This window comes from Chelmon rostratus, chromosome 4 (genome assembly GCF_017976325.1).
Source record: "Chelmon rostratus isolate fCheRos1 chromosome 4, fCheRos1.pri, whole genome shotgun sequence".
NCBI classification, from domain to species: Eukaryota; Metazoa; Chordata; class Actinopteri; order Chaetodontiformes; family Chaetodontidae; genus Chelmon; species Chelmon rostratus.
The window spans coordinates 25385206-25411300 of NC_055661.1; the positions used below are offsets into that span (position 1 = coordinate 25385206).

At 42.8% G+C, this 26095-nt stretch overlaps 1 protein-coding gene across 2 annotated transcripts in view; it reads left to right on the forward strand.

Annotated features, from left to right (window-relative positions):
- Window positions 1-1914: 1914 nt before the first annotated feature.
- palld (palladin, cytoskeletal associated protein) overlaps window positions 1915-26095 on the forward strand; it is a 52695-nt gene continuing 28514 nt past the window's right edge. For both annotated transcript variants that reach the window (XM_041934798.1, XM_041934799.1), the window contains exons 1-5: window positions 1915-2909; window positions 22091-22266; window positions 22655-22721; window positions 23490-23607; window positions 23725-23787. In XM_041934798.1, the coding sequence (XP_041790732.1) occupies window positions 1915-2909; window positions 22091-22266; window positions 22655-22721; window positions 23490-23607; window positions 23725-23787 (1419 nt within the window). The remainder of the gene's footprint in view (window positions 2910-22090; window positions 22267-22654; window positions 22722-23489; window positions 23608-23724; window positions 23788-26095) is intronic.

Consider the following 26095-nt stretch of genomic DNA (forward strand, 5'->3'; position numbering starts at 1 on the left):
CATATTATTTGTTTGTGGTGTTAAATGTTACAACGGGATGCACTGTTATTTTTCCATGTTTGATTAACAAATACAGGTTGTGTAAAAATGTCACCACTACCTTCTGTTCCCCTGGACTACCATAACACTCTCTCTTCTCGCCAGTATTCTGGCTGTGAAACCTGAGCCGGGGCCAAATATAGCCCCATACAGTGAGCAGTTAGAGGCCGGGACAGATGGGACAGCAGGCCACTGCAGAGGCAGTACGCAATTGGACCCTGAACCTGAGAGATCCTGCTGACTGTCTGACCAATAAGGCTGCTCTTCTGGAAAGAGAAGCTTCTTTTTGGCTCATTCTTACTTAATAAACAAGACAAACCTGGAACCACAAAACCAGGAGGAAGCATTTGGACAAATAGCCCACTTTAAGGTAAGTTTTGCTCTGTTTTTGTCGATTCTCTCTTATGGTTTGGTTGTTGATTGTTTATTAAGAAAATGAATTAAATCATGTAGTATAACAGTATAGCTGTTGTCAGTGTAGTGGTTATATATAGTGTCAGTCATATTTAAGCATTACTTAGACAATATCCTCTCTGTCATGTTCTTTTAAGGACATTTGGATTCATTCTTATTTTAAACTGTTTGTGTTAAATATATCAAATGCTGTGAAAAAACATCTAAGAGAGTAAATAATTAAGTTAACCTTATAAGGTTTATTAACTTTAGGAAAGAATATGTGTTAGTGGAAACTTTGACAGCACTGAGAGTTGTTACCATTCTGCCAATCAGTCTCAACCTTTGAAATTTTCCACATTCATATTTAATCAGCCCTGCGCCGTTGTTATTGTTCTCTTCAGATAATAGTACATTTGAGAGACATAGTCCTGGCTTGTCCGTTTAATGCTTGAACCCAGTGACTGTCGGTGCATGTTCGTGCGTGTCCATTCGTATGTTACCTGTGTATGTTTGAAGGTAGTGGTTTCAAGGACCTCTTTTCTGAGCTCAGGGTGGGTGAGTTTGTGCTGCTGCTGTGAAACATAGCCCAGGAGATTAAAAATAACAACAGCTGGTCTTCAGGACGCCATGAGGCTCTGACTGTCACACTGAGTCATGCATGTATCTACACAAACAGCTTCACGGCGCACCATACATCCAGGGTCGGTCCACGTCTCCAGAGATCAGAGCAGGGGAAACGTGCCTGTGATCCATTTCAAAGAGTGAGACTAGTTCATAATGTAAACTAGCATGTAAGGATGCCTCAGGTGACATAAATGCACAGCACATACACTGCATGCACATTTAGTTGAATAGTTGGATGGTTATTAAAATTTTTACATTTTAAATATTTAATTCATCTGATTTTAAGATTAAATGATTAGTTCATTAATAAATAATTATGTGAATCAGTGATTGTTTCATCTTATAAAGAAAAACTCACAAAGAAAAAAAATTAAAGAGCCATTAGATTTCAGACAGAATAAGAACATTAATTACAGCATTTTAATCATCAGCAATCAGCATTTTATAGACAGAATCATTAACTTTAACTTAAATTACTAAAACAGTTTTCTAGCCGTAACCTTCCATTAAGGTTAGGGTAAAACATGTGAGGTGAACACACCAAAGAACAGAGTGATGGGCTAAAATGTGCCCTCAGAAACAGAGTGAGGAAGAAATGCCAGTCATGTTCTCTATGACCTCAGTTAAGGCCTTTGCTAATACCAACCATCTGTGTCCAGACAACACTGGCCTGAGTCATCCTGCCAGCTATGGCTGCGAGAGCAAACAAGCCAGTATTGTGAAGTCTGTATTTGAAGCTTGACTCCTCTTGTTTGTCATTTCCCTTTAAGTATCTCATGTACAGCATCAACGGAACTGCCCACAGTGTAGATGTGTGTAGTCTGCTGGTTAATGACAGTCGATGTGTATTTCAGGATGCAGGACGGGAGTTGGAATCAGCCACTCCCCATCTCTCTGCTGCTGAAGGACCCGGCAGGAGGCAGGACTTTGGAGGGCGATGGGGGTGTGTTTTCTGAGGCATCCTCTGATGGAGAACTCTACCTGGACTCAGTGACAGAGCTAGATTCTGGAGATGCAGACTTTGCAGATCTTACTGCCTTCTTGAGCGCAGAAGAGATCAACCATAGCCTGGACCTGGCCCGGGAGGCCTTTGGTGACCAATTTGAATGTGAAGATCCAGGCCCTTCTAATCCTACATCCCAGGAGCAGGCTCTCCAAAATGTCCCCTCACTTCCTGTGCCCTCCAAGACTACTGAAAACCTCACGACAAGCCCAAACCTGCAGCACCAGACCAAAGCCCCCTGCCCAGATGACAGTGCAGCAGTTGAAGCCTCTTCCAGCCAGAACGCCCTCCTCAGCAAACCTGTACAGGTGTCCAGCGAGGCTCCCTCCTCTACTGAGAAGGTTGTCCGCCACAAACCCATCCAGCCAGTCTATAAGCAGGATAAACCCCGGCTGGTTCATGAAGGCCTGGAGCTGAACGATCGGGCGGCTTCAGCAACAGAGTTCTGTAGCCGGGCTGCCACGTTCATCGAGGAGCTGTCCTCCATCTTCAAAGGTTCTGCTCACTTGGAGCAGCAGGTGGAGGAGGACTCCTCCTCTCCCGATAGTGGCTATCTTTCTCCAAGGAGTCGGCGGCCAGTCCCTCAGGGATCTGTTTCTGCTCCCTCACTGCCCCCCAACCAAGAGGAACCACAGTACAGCCAGCCGGCCACCAGCCAGGAGCCTCAGCCAGGAGGCTCGGTGGGAGTGGCAGCTTCTGCAAGGTATCAAAACTCTGGAGCTCCAACCACACATGGACCGCTGTCTCCTCCTTGCTTCCTCCAGAAGCTGAAGAGTCAGGAGGTGGCAGAAGGAAGCCCCATTCGTCTGGAATGCAGAGTCACAGGAAACCCTCTGCCGCTGGTCAGGTAAGGTTTGATACTGGTTTACAAAACGATATCGCCACAGCGTCTGTTTAGGAGCTTTCAGTGGTGTCTCATGATCTTCCTCAGCATATTAAGGACTTCTTGTCTGTGTTGGCAGAAAAAGTTTGAAACATATTGCATCATTGAGGGGGCTGGATTAGGCAGGTACCTGCTGATTTGGTATTATAACACACTGTATTTGTGGAGATTAAATTCACACCCTTCAGATTCTGCAGTGCAGAACAAACAGATTTTAAAATATCCCAATCTGCATTTGGATCTGTCACATCTATTCAGAATTACCCTGATAAGAAAAAATGACTGACAATGGGAAAATGGAAAATTAGAATTACAAGAGAGATGAAGAAATCCATAATGTGATTATTTATCAACTTTAATGAAAAAAGTTTTTAAATTTTCTTATTCTGATCATCATTTGTTTAATCTATTCATCAACCAACTGTTTTGTTCTTTTATCTCTGGATCCATCAGTATGCATATTCTTATTTTATTTAAGTGATCAGTGACTTTTCAACTGATTTATCAAACCATTGATTCGTTCAGTAATTACATTTACTGGTACAACTCAGATTTATATCAAATATGATACCAAATATTTGTAATGGTTGAGAGATTTCTTACAACATACTGAGAGTACAAGATTGTCCCCTTATTCTATCAGCCTTGTTTTCATTTTAAGGGACACCATGTGATTTCACCACGTTGGTTTGGAAATGAAGGAAGAAGGTTGTCCTCAGCTGCAGTAACACAGGAAAATACCCACAATTGCTTTTCATATAACACCAGTGATGCACATTTTAAAGACGTTGGTGCTGAGCCAAGTAATTCCCAAATCGTGATTAAAGGGTCAGTCCATCCAAATGACCAAAAAAATTAATTACAATACCCTCACCTCAACCTCTACTTCCAATCATGTAGGAGAACCTACAGTGGCTGCTCATAATGCAAAAAGTAAAAGACGCTCTCTAGTGCCATCATTTGGTTTGTCCGTTCTGGGCTACTGTAGAATTATGGCGGACTCCACGGAAGAGTACCCGCTCCCTCTGTAGATAGTAAGAGCTCATTCTTAGGTAACAAAAACACAACGATTCTTATTTATGATTTATTATGGTTATTATTTTCAGGTGATTGTTTAATAATGAAAACCTAATATGCTTTGCTATTTTCACCATTTTCAGCCCATAGTTCTCCCTAAATCTGGTCCTTTAATTTCTGTTTCCATGAATAATCCACAGTTTTCATTGGGATTATTTCTTTTGATTGAAAGCCCAATCAAAACAGTTGACAGTGAACTCTGTGGACTATTCAGAGTAACCGAGACACAGATTTTTGAAAGACTTGTTGTTTTTTTTAAACATAATTTTTCAACCTCAAACAAAATTCCTTGACCTCCATTGTATTTAGGCAGGGGTCAAGATTTTTAAGGAGTTAAACATTTAATTGTCATAAATAGGCCAGGTAACATTACTGGAAAGCTCTTCTAACATTCCTAGGTCCAACATATTGAATGAACATGCCCTGATCTGCAGTGTATGAACAGACCTTTGTATCACAGTGTTACTGATGTTGACCAGACCGAGCGTCAGGATTCAGCCTTGCTGGCCTGGCCATTAGAGATAAGGTGTGCGAAATGGGAGGCGGCCAGGAGGTGAGAGTTGCTCATGTGTTGACAAGCAGGCCACCTGGTTTCGGGTTTGGGGGGACTTCCACTAAGCGTAAGCACATTTTGTCCATTGGTACCTGTGCCAGATGAAGTGGGGACTCTGTCTAATTTATGCCTGAATGGACTGTTTGAGTGGACAGAGCCCCCTGCCCCAGGTTATTTGCACCAGTTCAGACTAAAAATACACTCCTCTCTTGTTTCCAGATATGTCAACCTCACAGCTCGGTCAACATGCTTGTTGTTCACTGTTGAGACATACCTGCACTAATTAAAGTTGTAACCTGTTTGAATGTGATGATTTCAGGGCTTCTCTCTGCTGTATGTGTCTGTTCCTGCTGATAGTTTAGCTTTTCTGGCTTAATTTCAGTGATCCCGGTCCATACTGTCCATATTCATCACTTTTAAGCTATTAAATCCTACTAATAGGCGTAGCTCCTTTGAATTTCTGCTGAGTATGCTTAGTAAGTCTGCTTGTTGCAGCACTTCCTTCAGTCATTCTATTTTTTGAAGTCAATGTTCCATGAAAGGCTGCACACTTACATAAAATTGAAAAGTTGGGCTTTTTTGTGCTTCAGTTTAAGCACACTTGACTGCATGTCACCTTGGCATGTTTGCCATTTTTTGAGAACTTGCAATCTCACCTAGAATTTCAACCACTGTGGGTTTGACCAGTCCTTGTCTTGTCTGAATAGTGGGCCCTCCGAAGGGTCCGACAGAGTTAAAGCGGTTCGCTTTCATGAAGTTTCAAGCAGACGATGTGTGTGTTTTTAGGTGTGTGTGTAATCAGAAGGTATAAAGTCAGCAGCCCAGAACGTGTATCTCCCCAGCAGGCCATGAGGGGCCTCTTCTGCCGCTGTATAAATAGTCTTCAGGCCAACAGGAGCCAGGCACAGGAATGCAGGCAATGCAATGACACGGCGTTTTCAGTCACCAGCCTACACGTCTCCCCACACCTTCTTGGGGAATATGGAGGTAGTGTGCAGCATGTTTAACCACAGAGAAACAGGAGAGCTCAGACTCTGTGGCCACGCTGATGTTACATAGCAGAGAAAATAAATGGAACAATGAGAGAAGTAACGTGGAAAAGTAAAAAATTATATTCCAGTATGTGCTTTCATAATCTGTGTGTAGTTTACAAGTTTACTAAAAAGAAGTGAATCCAGCTGTTGTTACAGAATGAGGTGGAAGGATTTTTAACTGAGTGCAGACTGTTTGATAGATTGTGTGTGTGGCTGCAGTGCCAGCTCTATTCATGACATGCACTCAGCATTGGCTATGCTGTCACTTCCTGAGTTGGCTAATGATTGTGAACACTAGATGGCAGCAAATTCTATATTATTCAAAACAATACTGAGCATCTTCTGGAAGCAGCTTCTTCTGCGTATTTAAAAGATACACACATAGTGATATTAAGAGGTACAGTTGCAAAAAAGGGTTTATCATCTATATCTGTAATAAGATGAGAAACTAAAAGCCAGTGCTACCCCTGCTGCATATGCCACTAACCAGAAATATTTGTGCAAAATACAAAATGCCCAAACTAAATATTTTTTAAACTCAAACATCTCACACTCATATATCTGAATTTCTTATCTGCAGAGCTTCTTGCTGAAATACCAGCATGTAGCAGAAAACAGTAAAGCAGTATTTCATCTAGGTATGATTTACTGTATGTGCATGTGCATAGCTTTGTCTCAACTTTCTTGTTCATCTCAGTAGTTAGGCCTGTTTTCACATTTTGCATGTTTTTTGTAAGCCCCACTGGACATTTAATAGCTTCTTTTAATCTATAGTTCAAAATATGCACTCTGTCATTTCTTCGTGCATTTACAAGCGTGCTGCTGTGCATATTTGTGCATGTTTCTCTTCGTTGTTTTAAATACGTTTTTGCAAAGTTTCAATTAATGTTTTGCACCTTTGATGCAGCTGCCAGTCCCAGCAGGTGACACACATCCGCACCTCCTCGTTCTCTCGGTTTAATAAATCGGTGCTGAGCTGATGCCGGCATTTTGCACGGCCAGTGAAAGAGACATTCCTGGTGGTTGGGTGCTGGGCGCGGTCTTGCGTGGTCAGCCACAATTTGTCTCGGCCGGAGAGCCTTACGGTGCTGAGCGCCTGGTATTCTTCAGTATGTCTTCATGCCCCTCACACACAATGTTTTATGCAATGCTCTGTGTATAATGATGCATCTCTGGTATTGGGATGCGTGTGTGTTATATCCTTGTGGGAACCACTTTGTGCATTTTTGCAGTCTGAGGTCATCTTGGCTTTCCTTTACCTCTTTAAGAGGCTAGTTTTTAGATTAAAGATTAGCTTTTGGCATGAGAGCATAGGGAATATATGCAGGCAGCATAAAGCCCTTGTGTGTGTGTGTGTTTGTGTGGTTAAAGAGAGCATTTCTAAACAAAATTGATGGTGTGAGGTCTGGTTGTGCAGAACACCAAACATGCTGTGGGTGCCTGTTGGCTGATTTCTCACTAGTTCAATGCATTGCAAGCAGACAGAGAAAATTGTGGCATGCTCAGCGTGCTATTTTAGGAATTTTGTATGATGCTCCTCCATGTCATTACCCTGACTGCCTGCTGTGCAAACAAGGCATTTCAAAACTTGACTTGAGTTGAATGAAGAGAGATGGGCATTTACAGTAGAGACTAGCATCCACTTCCTGGTTTGAACCGCACAAAACCACAAGGGGAAACTTTTGGAAGATGAGACGCCACCGATGAATTAAGCTATGATATCTACACAAGGCGGTGTCTCCAACATCATGAGGAGACGACATTCCATCGATCGATGATGGAATTTGTTGTCAAATATACAGGAGGGTGCTTGTTTAAATTCAAGCATGGTGCTCCGTTTGAGCTAATATTGACCGACAGGATCATAGACGGCAGCAGGCACACAGACGTAATCCATTTAATAAATCCATTTATTGTTTTATTTATTCACCTGGGTAAAGGAAATTATAATAGACATGGTTCAGCCCTGGGAACCAAAATGCTTGATCAAATGGTGAAGTAAATCGTCCCTCCACAGCCATAAAAGCCAAATCACTCTAATCTGAGGCTGCAGGAAATACTTCGTGCCATTATGTTATTCTAGTTCCATATCTTATTTAGACTGGCACCGTGGACATACGAGTACTGCAAGAGCAAAGCACTTTGGCCTTTAATCAGACATGTTGGGTATAATTAAATGTTATCATTGCTGCCAAAAATCCTTTTACTGTTTTGGTTTCGTACAAGTTGATGAGACATTGTATGACATCATCTATTTGTGGCCAGAAATTCTGAAAAAATACGTGAAAAACTAGAACTGTGAATTAAAAATGCCAACAATAAACTACAGAGATGATCAGTTGCTGTCATAAAATCAGTTCTCCTTGTTTATTATGTGGAAATCACACAACTTACTATTTAATAGTATTTTCTGACAGGTGTTGCCCCTGTTTAATATTTTGCCATTTTAGTGGACTGACACACATCAAGGGCCGTGAACTTAATTTCATTAAGTTGAAAAGTAAAGCTATGTGGAGTGTAAGAAAACAGAACGGTGAGAGTAACCATTATAGTCAAGGAAGCATTCATGTTAAGGAGATACTAACGATTGTTATGAGGGGTTTGGTCTCTTGACTTCCTCCACTATTGCACACAGATAAAGGAGAGATGTGAGTTCAGCCTGTTATTGCAGAAGTAGTTACTAAACTAGCTAACAGTTACAGTAGCCCTTCCTCCTACACTGTGTGAAACAGACTTAGTATGAGGTCATAGCAGGTGACCCACTGCTGACTCATGACGTACCCCGACTGTAATGCTGACTGTTTCAGGAAGGCCATAATTTTAAATTCTCCCTCATGGGCTCATTTGATCTCAGCAGGAGGAGGGGGGAGGAAAAAGCCCTGGTATTTTTATACCTGCTTTTTTTATTATTTCATTTTTTTTTTTTAATTTTGCAAGCATGATGTCATTTCATATTTAAGCTCCAAATAATGAGCGAGCCTGGTGTGAGTGTGGGGCTGCACTCTCACTTAAAATTAATACTATATGGGGGACTATTTGACAGAAGCTTAACATTCCTGAAACGTGAAAACATTTAAGAGGTGTAACTTTAACTAGGGACACTGTATGGAGATTTCACAAGTTGCCGTGAGGTAGTCAGTTTGACGTATTATTTAGTTCTCACCATGCTGAAAACTGAACTGTGTCCGTGACTGTGTGCTATACTTGTACAAAGACGTATTTAAAGCGTGAGTGCATTTGAGCTTGTTCCCCGCAGGCCACCAAAGACCTTCTCATAAAGAAACTTTAATTTAATCTATTTGAGGAGACTGTACAGCAGTCACTGTCAGATCTGCCACTGCAGATTATAAACACAGGAAGATATCAGCAGTAAAACAGTCGGATGGACACACGTCAGTGTAATTCCTCAGCAGTACGTTAATGGCAGTTGTGATGAATGGAGCTGTGCTGTCTCAGCCTCAACGGTGGCCCCCGGCCCTCCGCTGGCCTGGAGACACAGTGTGAAGTTTCACCGGACGAGGTGAGACTTTTTCTGCTCTGCTTCTGGCCTCGGAGTCCAGAAGGCTCCTGACCTCAACCCTTTATCACATACACTACCAAAATATGCCTTCTCCACCATGCACATACATTATACAAGACACAGCTCTGGCCACCTAGCTAATCTCGAGTAGTCAGTTTAAGACATTAGAGGCATGTAGGGTAAAACACTGTTAGATTAAAAGTCACATTATTTTCAAAGGTGCAGCATTTGACAGAAATGCATGTACAAGTGTCTTGTATATACTGGATTTAGTGTAAATGTGTATTTAAAGTTGTTAATCAAGAGAATAAATGTCTAATAATGTTAGCTCTGTGCATGGACTTTACTCGCAGCCAAAAGGATTCTGGGCTCACTGACAGCACCATGTTGAAATCACATTTAGTGCTTAGTGGGTGAGTCGTGTACACCATGAAAAAGGATTTGTCACTGTTCTGTTTTTTTTTTTTAGTCCCAAAAATGTGTAACAATATTATTTGAACGTACTATATAGTTAGCACCATAAAAGAAGGAATGTTTTCATTCTGCTTGTATGTCCAACCTGTATAGGGTCAATAAATTACTGCTAATCTAAACAATGAGGCAAGAAGGAATTAAATAAGACAGGGAGTAATGTAAAAGTAGAGGGAAATGAGATTTGTAGAGAGTTATATGCATGGATCAGTGACAGTTGAAGAAGTGGAATACCAGATTCAATATGAAGCACGTCTGTTGTGGACAAAGGCAGCAGTCATGCACGGCAGCAGCCTGGTAATCTAAGACAAGTTCAGCAGGAGGATGTCCAGAGGACACTCCATAAATCTTGACTCTGTGCTGAAGCCTCTCCTCCGCACAGGCCTGTTCGACCTCATCCGTAAACATGCACACACTTAGCATCGCCATTCGCCAGCTCCAGCGGGGCTTTCGTGCTCAGCGACACATGAACGCTCAAACTACTTCCTGTCAGATCACAACAGCTCAAATTACTCGAGCCTCACAATAAACGTGGGACCTAAAGTGGCTGTTTCCAGCACAGGTAGACATTAGTTCAGGAGTGGGCAGAGCATTGGTGTTGTTGACAGTAGCAAGGACGCCTCTGAGACACTGCAGTCCTGTCTGTCTCTGCTCTGCACTCAGCTAAGGTTTGTAGTTGCTGGGCTGTGAACAGTAAGCACCGGGTTACATTCCTCTGTTCACCTGTTAAATGACTCTCCGCTATTCATCATGCTTGATAAGGCATGGCCATTAGATTCAGCTTACAGTAATCTGCCTTTTGATGAGATATTTTAGCCTGTTATTTTTCCTGGACGTTGGATTCCTGTGCGGCTGCCAGAGACCTGTGTTTGATGTTGCGCCTGCTTCAATTATGCATCTTTGACAATATTGAACTGGTGGAATTTAGTGCACGCTGTTGTGTGTGTTTTTTGTGTCTTGGGTGTTTTTCGTCAAATAGCAGCAGACTCTCTCGGTGATTAAAACTGTAAAATGTGTTTACATGTGTTGTGCACTTGGCTGTGTGTTGTGCGCAAATCAGAGTCTGTGCAGGGATACTGGTTTTACGAGCAGATGAGAGGTCAGATGGGACTCATAAAAGCAAGCTCAAGTCTTCCTTCCCATGTACATGTGGCAGGATAACAGCTGTGTGAATGTTAAACTGTCTCACATAGAAACTCAGGATGTGCATCTTTGTTCCTCAACCTTGTGTTTGCCTTTTGTACATCACTTGAATAAATCCCTGCCTTTCCCCAGCATTCAGCTCAGTGCTACGGCTCCTGACATCATGGGGAGAGACAGTTGGAGTGGGGGGTCTGCAGGATTTGGTTTCATGCGGGGGGGAAAGGGGAGGAGGAAGAGAGGAAGATGCTCCATGTCTGGCTCATGTGTGTCTGATCAGAGCTCAGATCTGAGCCCGTAAATTCAGAGTGTGGAGGAGAGGTCGCAGAGTTCAATCCCTGACTACAGCAACATCAGCCTGTTGCCTCTATTGCCATTTATCTCCTCTAGTCCTATGTTGCTGGCAGTCATTTTACAGTAATTTCTCGTCTCTTTCACTCTTCAACACAGCAGAATTACAGGGTGCACTGAGTTCGGGACTGACTCATGTGCATCCAGTTTGTAAAGTACCTTATCAGTGTGTCGCTCACTATCTCCACCCTTAACTCAGACTGGCTACGATTTGGCCTTAGAACCGAAAATATTCCAGGATACCAATGCCGTGGTGCACGATTCACCCACACACCAGGAGAGGTGGTCTGGCTGTCATGGAAGCAGATATTTTTGTATGCTTGTGTGTTTGCATGTTTGTGGCAAGTTCGTGGGTGGCTGGTGGAAGGGGGATCATGCACATTTGTTTTTTGTTTTTTTTGGTAGATTTGGCCTACAGATGGCCAGAAGTGTGCTGCTTCCTCTATATAAAAACTTGCACCTGGACTGTATAATTAACAGGATGCCAGCTACAACAGCAAAGAGTACGACTATCAAAAAGAGTAAATGTCGTTATAATAGTCGATAGTACCTCTTTGAAAGACATAGCTGTACGGTACTTGACTCAGACCGTGACCATACATGTGACCACAGATCTGCTCTGTGTGGTTCAGCCATTGCATTAACTCCATCTAATTGTTGTTCCCAGAAAGTTATGATACATACCTAAAATTAGCGCTGACACAGACAGTTATGTGGTTTGCCTCCAGCTGTAATTACTCAGCGGCAGGAAGATCGATGCTTGTGGCCTCAGTCAGAATTTTTTTAAATCGATGGAATTCAAAGCACAACATCTGACGTAAACATCCTCTTTCGGCTTAGGTGCGAGTACGTATGTGGAAACCTGCGGGGAAGACTCCTTGCTAGAAATTAACCGATAAATTCCTCCATCCCACACCAGTCAGAATTACACTGATTCACACCCGCAGGTAATTTTACTAGTTCAAAACGTGTCTCAGCCGCAGTGGACCAAAGAGACATCTGACCTTTTAGTAGAGGCTTCGTGTTGCTGTTTAAAGACGTCATCTCATTTATTTTATACGGCTGATATGTTTAATTTTGGGCTCTTGTGGATGTTGCTTTTGTTGGTTTTCATGCTGGATTTATTTGACAGTTGGGAGGATAAATTGTCCTCACAGCATGACATCATAAAAGGACATCTCTGTCTCTGTTTTTGTTAGCGTCATTCTGTCTCCTTGGAGCGAAAACAGGTTGCCCTGAAGACATACCCCCATTTTTTTTGTGATGTCAGCTGACCCTTGAAAGACCCTCTTAAACAGTGAAATATTGTGTGGAAATGTTTGGTTGTTTGTGCTGTGACTGAGATCGGATTTTGCATCAGCGAGTGCATGTATGTGTGTGAATGCTGAGCCCATGTGCACCTGTGTGTGTTTGTATGTTAATAAACCCAGCATGTTGCTTGCAGGGAGGAATCTCTTTATTCTTGTTGACTCATATTTTGGAAAGCTGCACATTTCTGTTCTTTCATTTTAATTTATTCAGTCCAGACAAAGCAGTTGGTCTGAGGAGGCCGCTGTCAGTCATTTCACAATTAATGGGAACATCCAGAGGCTGTAAAAGCCCTTCCTCTTATTAGCCCATGTTTTATAGTCACTTAGGGGAAGTACAGTGCTTTTCGTGTTCTTATCGCTACAAATGGGAGTGAGTCTTTTTCACAAACCAGAAGTATTTGAATAAAAGAACCACATGATTACAGTGTGTGTCACTGGGACAGGACGTCGTTAGGTGTGTGTTCTTCCCATCGTAGATTTTTACGTCGTCCAACCCCACACACCGGTAACAAGCACCACAAATATTCCCATCTGCTCCGTCCCAGTGGTAGCTCTCTTCTTCGACAGCGACCGAAATACCGCCTGCTCCGCTTGCGTTCAAGCCTGAGTCGAGCCCCCGCGGAGAGTGAAGCGCACCACACCCTTTCATTCTGCTGCAGAGTGAGCATCAGACATCAACCATCTGGCGCTAAACAAACCACAAATACCAGATTTATATTTGCTGACCTATGTGAATTCAGCATTTGGAGTGTTTGGGATTATTATATGGTCAATATATATATATGTGTGTGTGTGTGTGTGTGTGTGTGTGTGTGTGTGTGTGTGTGTATAAAGTATGACCAGTAGCCACAGCCATTTGTCTTGCACTTGCCAGGTGCTGCCAGCTCAAAGTGGTCTATTTAGATCCTGACTTATCCAAGCTATTTTTGTTCGGGCCTAACTGGGCTTTTTCAGTGGCCTACTTAGTTCTGGCATGTGGGATTTATTAAGTAAGGGCGAGTGTATTTAGTGCCCTCTCTCTTTGTGTCACACTGTATTACGTACTGTAACGCTGTCATTTTATTTTTTCACGGCTCCCCCTTGCTGCCGTCACAGATCAGACCCCAGAGGTTTCTATGGCGAGTGGGTCGTTTGGCTGCAGCCCAGATTCGCTGTGGTGCTTTTGATAGTCAGCAGACTGTGGCCTGGACTTGCATGGGATCAGAAAAAAGCAAGTTTTGTTTTTTTGTTTGAGAGACAGATTTCACAAGGAAACAGCTAGAAAATCCCTGCCCTTGAATCTGCTTGTTTAAATGTTTGCAGCCCACAAAACGTATCAGATTAGAGGGCGTTTACCTGTTTCCAGCCATGAGGGGTTTTAGAGTTGCAGTGAGTTTGACGAGCATTGGTAGGATTTATCCTTGTTGTAAGGAAGAGAAAAACATGGAGACAATTCGAACAACCACTGGAATTGTATGAATGTGTTGAGTGTGGGCAGCAGTGAAACAGTTTTTGTCTTTTAAATGAGTCTTAAATGTGTTTTTTCTGCCCTTGTGTCTTGTGTGGAATTTGGCAGTTCGGGGCTGCTCCCTCCCTCTCAACCCTCTGCTCAGTCCGAGCATTGTGTGTGTGTGTGTGTATGTGTGTGTGTGTGTGTGTGTGTGTGTGTCTGTCTGACTGTGTGACTCATAGTGGCAGTCCTGGTGTGAGAGTGTCAGCGGCTCAGTGAGTGTCATGCTGTCAGGAGGAGAGGCTCTGTGTGCAGCCTAAGATCAAGGAAATCTGTAGTGACGTGGTTTAACTAGCTGGGAGCAGCACGACAGCTCAGGTAAGCCGACCATCTTACGTTGTGATGTCATTCGTCGGTGTGCGCAGGTGAAAGTGAAGCTAACGTGATGAATCTTTTTGATTTTGGTCTTCACTGATATTAGCCTTGCATTCATTGTTAAAAGGGAGATGAGCACACTCAGCCTGAGTGAGAGTGCAGTCATGTAGTTGGCATCTCATTGAACCTGGCTGAGAATTTAGGGCTTTTGGGAGATCACTGCTAACTTTTATTTCTCTAAAATGTGATGCTGATCACTGAACCAGCAGCTCACAGACTGTGTGTAATTTCTGTTTGAATGAATGAATGGCTTTATTGTTCTTTGTGGACAAAAGGAAAACACTTGTTTGCCTTTCACCTCTTTTAAATCTGCCGATTTCTCTCAGCCGTCTTACACAAGTGGCTGTAATTAAGTGTGTGTGTGTGTGTGTGTGTGTGTGTGTGTGTGTGTGTGTGTGTGTGTGTGTGTGTGTGTGCGCGGGCTTGTGCTTGTGCTTGTGTATGTGCATGCATTCATGTGGGTGCATCCCCATGAGTGCTGAGGTGTGTGCATTTGTAGCTCAGCTGCTGCATATGTCTGTCACTATTTCAGTTGAGTCTCTCTCTCTCTCCCTCACACACACACACACACGCACACTCACACTCACACACACACATAAACAAACACACAAACTTACGTATGTGACTTTTGGGGAAATTACATAGACTTACATTCATTTCCTTGGGACTTACCCCAACCATAATCACTACTTGCCTAACCCTAACCTTAACCACTGACCCAAAAATCAGCTGTTTTCCAATTGGGGACACAGCCCTTGTCCCCAGTTACACCAGCTGTCCCCAATTAATTGGTCTTGAGTTGGAAATGTGTCCCTAAAAGTAGCCTAAGTCGTACACACCCACACACACACTTCACTCATCTCAACAATTCTTATCATTCAAGCTGCGAGAACTGTGCACACACTACCAATATATATAGTATTTGCTAAAGTTATTCATGAATTCCTACTAACCACAGTATGAATTTCACATTTTATATTAATGCCTGTGATGGTTCGGGCTGAACCCTGCTCTGCTGTAATGCATCAGTGTTTAAAATTCAAGTCATTGCTTCCGGTCAGATCTGTCGTCTGCAGCTGTCTGCCGTCCGGAATATTCCAGTGAACTCTGGCCCTTGGTCCTGTCCCCCGATTAGCAGAGCTCCATCACCAGATGGCCTCTGCTGCTTTATTAAGCTGGATTCCTGCATGCATCATCTTTAAACAAGACGTTTGCGGTTGCATGCATTTCTGAGCACATAGCAGGAAACGTAAGCTAAACACAGGCTGAAATCAGGGAGGCGAATATTTCCTTTTCTCCTGATGACAGAACTCAAAACACTCAAACAAATAGATGCAACTTAGTGGGATGTGTACATCTATTGTATCGACATCATAAAAATACAATAATGAAGTAATTCAACACAAGAATTAGTGTGTCATTGACACTATGTAGATCCTGGGAGCTAAAAAAAAAAAAAACTGTAATTACCAAACTGATTAATATTAACCCCTTAACGCCGATTGACACGAATTCTTATCATACCGCTTTAATCCACATTGCAGCCGCGCATGCATTCCTCTAATGCCAGTTTGTGCATATTCAACACTCACCTAGGAACCTTTTGCAAGCACTGGTTTCTCGTCGGACCGGTCAAAGTGAAAGAACCCGTTTTAATTGTTGTTACAATGTAATGGTTGTAAGCCAATTTTGTGGCTGTTTTGATGAAATAAATGAAATTTGAATACACAAAGAAGGTGTTTTTACTGCATTTAAGCATTGAAAAAAGTGGACATACTGTTTGTTTGAACCCTATTCTAGTTGGTGAACCTACCTAAATTTATGTCTACTAGCAAACCCCTCTTAATTTAGGATCAATTTGAAAGCAAAAGCACAAAGAATTAATTTTTTAATATAATTCTAAATAAATTCAGGCCTCAAGGGGTTAAATATTAAACGTTTAATTACAGTTTTGTAAATTATCATTGCAGATGTTTTCTAGCCATCATGATATTGATAGACTGAAGCAGTATTGATCAGTTTTTTTTGGCCGCTTGGTGCAAAACTACACAACAAGCTGAATATCACACAAATGTTTTACATGATGAACTTAAAGGTAATATAGCACACAGTTGTGCACTTACACCTTCGGCACATTTACAACGACATAAGCAATATTTGGGAGTTGTTCTGTTGACTTGATGCTGAATCCAGCTCTCCTTTTAGCTCTATTTTGGTCTTAATCAACTGTATAATATGAATATAACTGGGTCTTTAGCTTGCTACGTGTGCCTTTATGTTTACCTGCTAGTTGCTAACTATCTGTCTGCTATGTAAACAGGTTTATCAGAGCAATTAGAGAAAAGATGCTGATGAGAGCAGTGAGCGCTCTGGGCCATACAACCAAAACACTGAGCTGAAAGATGCTAAAAAGCTCCGTGAACTGAGAGAAACCGCACTGTCATTAATGTGATATGTAGCCTAAACAATGGTTTTGTTTACCATGTTCACAGCCTTAGCATTTGTTTGAGAAGGTAGAAAATCGGATGCAGGCCACTTTCTTGGCATGTTAAGTTGATCCCAGTTTAATGATGGGAATATTTTGTTGGGCTGGTAAATGGTGCATTCAGTGGTCCCAATATTGGTACCGCTGCATACCTGAAGGGCAGGTAAATGATGCATTATGTGGTATTACGGAAAATTACTGTAATGAGGAGGGTTGTGGTGGGAATAAATATTTTGCAGCTTTAGTGGGGTTGTGCTTTTGGAGCTCTCACTGTGCCTTGCAGAGCTGCATCCATCATGCTTGCAGTCAGCGTGCGTGGGAAAGAGGAAACCCAATATAAGCTTTCCAGCTTGTGTTTGCGTGAATTAGGAGATTTCTCTGTCGCGGATAATAAAACCAGCGTTGCTAGCTATAGACTCTGGGCAGCTTCAGTTGACCTCTATTGTAGTTTGTAATTAGGGATAAAGACAGCCTTGATGCCGCTCTTCTTGTCCAGTTGCACTTTGGTTGACGTCTGTGGTCGGTAACCTAGAAACTGAACACTGAGCAAACTTGGGAGTTAAAACAAAGGCAAACATGTATTTTTTCAAGTATACATCCAGCCTACTCGTCCCTTACATCCCATATTGATTACTGATTGTCTCGTGGCTTTTTCCAAGCCTGTCACTCCTACATCCCGTCAAGGTCGTTTTTTGCGATCAAACCCTCCGTCTTTCTTTTTCTCTTCGCTCCGCGCTCCTCTGGCCTCCGCTCGTTTGGGTTTGTGGTGAAACTGAGCCTGGCTTCATAAAATTTTCCATCAACAGCAGCAAATAACAACAGGGTCAGACGAGGAGAGCGTGGCCCTCAGCACGCACTATGGAGGCCAGGGCAACAGGGTCTGGTTTGGCCTGTCCTGCGGAATGCTCTCTTCTTCTTCTGCGTGCGAATAGGGTAGTGTAGGGAGCCCCCCGGAGCTGAGATCAGGCATCATCTGGCATCAATTGTCCGAACTGAGATGTGCTTAATTGCTTTCTCATTTGCTGTCTTCATTCAGAGAGCTGCTGACAGGCTGGTTGATTGTGATGGTTGGATGTTTAGTCTCCATCTTGGCTGCGTGGCCTCAAGGGCGGGAGACGAATGAGGCGTCACTCAGAAGCCGGTTCACTTTCAGCTATTTTGCATGCGTGTTCGGAATGGTTTTATAATGGTATTGTGTTTAAGAGGAAATGGGTGGTAAAGCTACTTTCTGCCAAGATATTTGTGCCTTCACCCAGTTCTTTCACACCACTGAGTGACTGCTATTCCAACACACCCTGCTTCCCTTCCGAATGAGACTATTGATGGTGGAGTTCCTCCTTTGCCTGCTGGCCCATGTGCGACAAAGTCCCCGACTGGAGAAAACCCTCCCTGCCGTTTAGGCCGAGCACCACGTTCAGCACATTCCACGGAAATAGAGAGGGGATTAAATAAACATTACCGTCTGTCTCTAAATGAGTTTACTCACTAATTATGCATAATGGTAGATCATTAAGGTTGATTAATAAGGGGGTTTATTGTTGTGCTTGTTGGGAATGGTTTGTGCTTCCTAGTTTATGCTCAGTCGAGCCTCAGGGGAGCACAAGCTGACGAGTCCTGCGCTCTGCTCTGTGTTGCATCGAATTGTGCCCAAACAAATTTACATTTCCATTCCTTTACTCCTACTGAGCAGATGTGTTTTCAATTCAACAAGGAGAGCCTGGTAGACCTTTGTGCCATAACCAGGATGGAAAACTACTGAAGACGTTCAATAAACAAAAAAAAAAAACTCACTATGAGACCACTGATGGATGCCTGAGTTACAACTCTATTTTGGATTTTAGTTCACATATGTTGCTGCACGGAAATGCTCTATTTTCTTTTCTTTGGATCTGGACAGATTCAGCCCACCCTGTGGAAAACAAATCCCCCTGCCTCTGTTCACTATAGTTACACACACACGCACACAAAACACACACTTCCAGTGCTTCCAACAGCTTTAACATCCCCCACCACACAAACAATAGTCATTAGTTAAATGATGTCATGTGTAACAGCGAGCCCTTTTCTGTATGTGTTTGATTTAACGGTGCTCAAAAATGATTTTCCTATACTGAATCAAACTCAGAGCATATGGCTGCAAGATCCACGGTGAACCATTTTGATTAATGCAGCGAGTAACTTGTGAGAAAGTCGTGAGGTTTTAACCGACAAAAGAAACCTGAGTTTCTCGAAGCAAAGCAGCAGACATGGCAGTCACCCAGACAAGTCCCCCTTCTCTCCTCTTGGCCATAATCCTGAAAAATGGGTTTGAAAACCACAGGGACATCTTGGTTTGCTCAAACGATCAACTTTTTACTCCCACTCTCCGGCTGCTTACTGCCTCTGTCGTATGACAAAGTCATGTTACACAGGACGTCTGTGTCGTCCCAGCCTCTCTCTGTCTGGATCATGTGTGATGTGCAAGTAGCTGCCGGGGTGTTTGAAGCGTGCCAGATGACTCTTGGTCTCCGTTGCCTCGAGGCCCGGACACACCGAGTGGATAAGGCCTCCCTGCTCGTGCCATGAACAACTCTTCATTAGTCTCACGTCATAATCTCTTTCCTGTCATTTAACACACCGGCGTCTGGCTGCAGCATAGAGCCAGCCAAGTTTCCGTAGTTTCACTTCGTCAAGCGATAACGCAGAGGAACTACCCCGAGGAGGGCGGTTCAGTGTGAAAACAGCCGAAACGGAGTCACAGAGCTTTGCACTGCTCCACCTGTCACTGCTGCTGATGAATGGCTCAGCCTGATCCGTCTCAACAATGACAGAGGGTATCATTTTTCCCGTCTGACCCAGCCTGACTCATGCTCATTCACCTCCCGTTCCTGCACTCGCCATTCATTCATTCACTTTCCCCCGTCTCGGCCTCCGCCAGGCGTGAATCCTCGAGTATGAAGCGTCGTCTGAATATTTTGGCTGATGGATTGCTTTCTGGAACAGGAACTAGCCTGCCGTTTGACTGACACGCCAGAGCGTATGAAATCAAGTAATGGCCGTGCAGCGGGGTGTCGGGAATTTTTATACAGCCCTCCAAGATAGCTGGAATGTCCTCAGGTCAGGACTCTGGGCGGACAGAGCAGCTGTTCTTCCTGCATTTTGGGAATTCCTGCTCCTCCCCTGTCAGCAGAGGTCGGGAGGTGAAGAGGACGTATATACTCTCTTTTAATAGAGTGCTGATAGGCTGTACAGTGTGTCGGTATCTCGATCTAATGTGTCATAATACACTTACAAAAGAAGGTAGGACGTTAGAACTGATAAAAGCAACTGGCTCCTTCCAGTCATGACGTTTGAGGCCAGCACGTATGCGTGTGTGTTTGTAGGAGACGGGTGACCCCTGTTGTTTGATCCTGTATTTGATGTGGTAACATGGCGCTCGCGGGGGTGGATCTGCTTTAATCATCACCCTGCGAGGAGAGATGAGACAGATGAAGCTGGTTGTGTTGTGGACTCTCTCATCCCTCCTGGGTCCCAGATCAGGGAACAAAGCCGGTGTGAGCAGACCCCAGGGAGGTGGTGCAGGGCTCAGGCGCCTGCCCAGACACACAGACCTCTGATTGGAAGGAGGGAAAGGGTGTGTCTGCTTCCCGTAACACGCCGTCTCGTCAGTGCCTCGGGGTGGCCGACGTTTGGCAGATATGGAGACTCAGACGTGCCCAGAGGGCGTGTGAGTGTGTGAATGAGTAGTTATTGATGTTAGTGAGGTTGGCAGGCGTCCATCATATTTTGCAAAGGTATATTTAAGTTCAGGTATTTGACAAGAAGAGTAATGGCCCTTGCTTGTCTGATATGACTGTATTGAAATTTCAGCAATGATTCTTCAGCCTTCAGTTGAATATTCACGTCTTTTGGCCAGAAGTGGAAAATTCAACACCAGACAACATTGAAATAACATGACTCAGATTTAAGACAACCTTCTCTGTAAAACTCTGGATCTCTGGGTCCACAAGTTAATATTAAATTAGAAGATTGTGTAAAATTTGTGGCTTCCAGCATTTCCTGCATCCCCTGAAAAAGATGATATTCCTACTAAGTTACTAATATTCCACTTTACATGAAACGGTGCCAATTAGCATAATGGCGTTAGGCCTGTTGTCCTCATGTTGGTTCTTTGCATGAAAATATGTTTTTTAATTTTATTTTAAAACGTAGATTTTATTAGATCCATTTTGTTGACAGAAAAGCAATAGCAAGGTAGAGCAATAATGATGCCAGACACTATGACATCCACAATATCCAGATGACAAACATTATATACAGGAGGTCTTCATATACCACTATATCATTTGTATGTAAGTTTTCATGGTTTGTAGAGCATACAACAGAAGGAAGGTAAATGACATTTTAAGCAGTGAGTATGAGGGAAGAGCCAACAACTACTTACCTTATTCCAACAAAAATATTATCAGTTTTCTCCATCTTGTCATGTATAAGCAAAATAGGAATTTGGCGTTGGTGGCGGACTTGTTCAATTGTGTGAACACATTCCCCCTCTTTCATTCGTTCAGCCACCTTCTTGAAAAGTTCTGAGTTGTGATATTTGTGCATATCCAAAAACCTGTTGATATCCAAGTCTTTATTAAAAATAGTTTCTCCTTTCGAGCAGAAATGTGAGCTTTAGTACATGCATCTGTAGCCCAGCCTTGTCAAATGTTAGGCAACGCACAGAGCTGATTATAAACAGGCCGTGTGTTGCACACAGTGGTAAAAACCTCCTAAAACCTGAATGATACCAGCATATCCAACAAGTCTCCATCGGGAAATGCTCCTTTGGATAAAGGCCTAATTTGGGATATCAACACAGAATATGCTGTTTACATGACCCGTATCAAATGTAGTAGTGGAAAATTAGTGTGCATGTAAACATGGTGAATGAATGTAATATGAATTATGCATGGTAGGAAAGATGGCCAAAGCTACCCAGAATGGAAAAAGGTTTTGTTTGAAACACCGTCTCAACTTTATGCTGCTAAAAGTCACAATGAATTAACGCATAGCTGCACACTGTTACAGTTCCAAAAATAACCCCATCTTAATCACCCAGTTTAACAGGTTTTCATGTAATTAAAACTCAGTTTTTCTCCTAAAAGCTAGCTACAGTATTTATTGCTAAACATAATGCTGTTTGAACAAATGGAGCACCGGTCTGAACAATCTACAGGCTTCTTCTCGAAGCTTAATCTGTCGTTCCAACATCACTTTTGTGATTACTGTAATCCTTTGTTCAGTAATGCAAAACAGTTGTTCCGACTGGCACAACATGTTAAAGTAACCAAAGCTGTGATTCATCTTGTCTCCCAGGTGGTTCTGCGAAGGCCGTGAGCTGCACAACTCTCCCGACATACAGATCTGGAGGGATGGTGACCTGCACACGCTGGTGATCACTGAAGCCTTTGAGGACGACACAGGACGTTACACCTGCGTGGCTTCCAACAGTCTCGGAGCAGATAACACCTCTGCAGAGGTTTACATCGAAGGTCAGATGTTTTCACCTCAGGAAAAAATATTGTATTCTCAGTTTATGGGCTTTTATACAGTCATACTGTACTAGATTTAGTTTGACCCTTCAAAGGGAACTTTGAGGCCTTATGGCACAAAACAAAGCTGCTTTTCTTCTAGCACAACTGTTGACGTTAGTGGATAAGATTGGATAAAAGGACTAGATGAAATGTCTTTTTTGAACAGGATTTATGAGAAATATAGTCATCATTTTGGCTTACATTTAGCACATTTGGAAACAGCAGAACATTTTTCTGGTATCTGTTGCTGATCTGTCTTTGTTGTTAGCATTTTCTGCTGTTGAAGAGATGGCCTGTATCGTACAGAATAAATAACCATCGCCGCGTCGTTTTTGTCCCGTTGCAGGAGCTTCGTCATCAGACTCTGAAGGAGAAGGAGCTTCGTCAAACTCCAGATCGGGAACCATGCCTCAGTACGTGTGTTTCAGCATGACCTCTTGTGACCCAATGACCCTCTGAACCTTGAACAGGTTAACTGAGCCCTGCAGCGGCTAATCAGACCTGCTGCCTTTAACTAGGCCCTTAAAAGGCCCTTAAAGAGCCATGACCCCGACCCTAGGCCACACTGAATAATGAGAGGTGCAGACTGTTAATATGGTTAAAAATCACCCTGTCAGGATTGTCGCCTATACTTATTTCCAAATGGTAAACTTTTGAACCTTTTCGTGCTTTCACTCTCTTCTTTCATACTCTCATCTGTTGATCCAGATGTGGATGCATGAACTTTTGAAAGGCTTTCTAAACGTTGCAAAAGAAGACATTTAAAAAAAAGAAATGGCCATTTTTTTCAGTTTAGCACTTGCTTGACTGGCTCACAGTTACGTGTGTTTTCATGTAGATCCGGATCGAGATGCATGCTGCACTCAAAATGTATAAACATTTGCTATTATTAGAATAAAGCGTTTGGAGTATCGGCACTCTCTCTAACAGTACCAGCTCTGTGTGCTTTCTAGTTCTCGAAATGTTTTTGATTATTATCAGTTGGATAAATCTGCCTCCATCTGGACTGCTTCCTGATTCCCTTTCTGTTTACACACCGAAGCCAAGATCACTGATATCATCTTAATTACTGGGGAGACAATTTTCTTTGATTCAAGTATCATATTTTAACTAAAACCATATCGAGTCAAGAAAATCCTGTGTTTGTCCGTGCGTGCTGATTTATACTTCGTTCATTTTAGAGTTCAGAAGAAGACCACTTCAATGTCCCTGACAATACGCTCTTCATCACCTAAAACCCCTGAGGTCCTTCCTCATCGCTCCACCTTGGTCCAGGCTTTGTCTCAGCCCCTGCAGCGGGTAAGCACCTACTGTACACAGGACAGCAGATCCACACAAGCTCATACACATGGTTGAAATGTCTCCTAAACAATAGGAGCAGACAGCTTTCTAATTTTCTGAGGTTTTATTTTCTAGATGCAGAGCCCAGTGTCTTCACTGTATGGTGGGGAGGTGTCAGGTCCTCCTATATTCACCAAGGTAAGCCTGCAGACACAGTACTGCACTACATGGTTGGATAGCATGTCATTCCAAACCCACAATCATTAAAATGCTTCTGAAACAGATTAAACTCTTCTTGGAAGTTTCTTCATATGGTTTTGTAACCTGGCTGCAGGGATTTGCTCCCATTTAGCCTCAAAATCATTAATGAGGTCCAGCACTGATGTTGGCTGGCTTGCAGTTGGTGTTTCATTTCATCCTAAAGGTCTTTGATGGGATTGAGATCAGGGTTCTGTGCAGGCCAGTCAAGTTCTTTCACGCAAACCATTTCTTCATGGAAATGTTTTTGTGCACTGGGGCATTGGCATGAAGCTGAAGGGACCTTCCCCAAACTGTTGCCACAAGGTTTTTAGCATACCATTGTCGAAAATATTTTTTGTGCTGCAGCATTAATATTTCCCTTAATTGGAACCAAGGGACAAAGCCCAAACCACGAAAAACAGCCACAGATACGTAAAAGCTTGCAGTACATACGGTATATCACGCATGCAATACCTACACGCATGCACTACATACTTAGAACATGATATACATGTACTCAGTCTCCTTGCCTTCCCATAATAATAGTATGCAGTACTGTGGCTTTCAGCAGTGGGGGTCAGATAAAACATGAGCTTTGATGAGCGCTCCTCCTCCAGCTCAAGAACACCCTTCTCCAGCTCAGACTCTTCAACACTCCCCCAACATCCCCCAGCTCCCTCTCCCTCAGGCTGTGGGTCTTGTGATGGCGGGGCTGAGACGGGCTGAGGCAGAGCTTCAAACGGCCCTGCCAAACCCACAAGGGTCAGGTCTCTTTCACACTCATTCAGCCAGTCAGGCCCTAAATCATTTTCCACTTCATTACAAAAAGACATTTGTTTTTCTTCACCCCCACCCACCCGCCTCCTTTAAAAACTCTTGCAGGCTTTAATCATCGCAATGAGAGGATGTTCGCCTCTGGTGAAGTCAGCACCGTGATGTCACCCGTACAACACGCCCACGCACATACACACACATACACTGTCAGACCCATGATGTACATTCCACCCCTGGCCTTCCCAAAATACGCCCATGCCAAAGACACGCAGTCACAGAGAGGAAGAGGCTCAGGCACATTTATTAGCACTGACACTGAGTGCCTCTTGTTGATGGACACCAGTGTTATGTAACTCTGTTAACTAGCAGAAGATACAACACGGTGTTGACAGTGGGGTCTCCATCAGCCCCTTTGGTCTGCAAAACTATAAGCTGCCATATTATTGATGGTAATTGCAACTGGGGGCCTTTTATTATTGTTTTTTTTTTTTAGTTTAACTGGCATCTGTAGGAGGTCCTACAGTTTGAGTTTGAGAGCATCGATAATTAGGTGGGTCAACTCCTCGCCTATTCTGTCGCCCGAAAGCTCAACTTTCACACAATTATCTGTGAAGTTACTGTAAGTATAGGAGACAAGTGTGTCAGTGATGATAATCAGCATATAGCCAACATCGTAACATAATGACCAATGGTTTATGTCTTAAACTTAGTTATTTATAACAAAGAATCACAGTGATCCTATAAAGATGCTCGTTAGGAGACTTTCACAGACTTCCAGAAGGAAGGTATTTAGCCAGTGGCATAAGGTAAGTTACACTGGGTCCCAGTGCACGCTATTCTGGTGGGATAACTACTAGTTATGAAGAACACACATATCGTTTTGTCATGCTCTGTATATAATGCTATACTTTGCAAAAATACTTATACATGCGACATAACTTAAGTTTTAACTTTTATATGTTTTTAAATTTATGTCAATAGAGACTTGACATTGGACAACATCAACATCACCCAGTAGTCATTATTTCATATCTGTATATGATAAAATACCAAAGAAAATAAGAAATTATATTGAATTGAATAGTTTTTATATTTTATTTGCAGTTGTTATAGTTTATGTAGTATTGCAAATAATTTTGTTGTAGATTGCTAGTATGTCACCAAAAATAAGAAAACCATGATGGAGATGGGTTTGTCTTTTTGAGGGCACATGTAGCACAAGTTTAATTTAATATGAGCTCTTTGAACCCAGGTGGACTGGTTCTATACTGTTTGAAAGTCTGTTCTCTCTACACCCGCCCCCCTTTCTGAATCTGCCTTCACAGTCTATGTACACCCCTGTATTTAGCTGTCAGGGATGATAAGAAGATGTTGAAAAGATGACTTGACTTTGACAAACTGTCATACTTCCACTTACAGTTCATCATTTTCCAAATATGTGAGAAATGATTTAATTTTGAAATACAATATTTTGAGAAAGCAGACTTTGGTG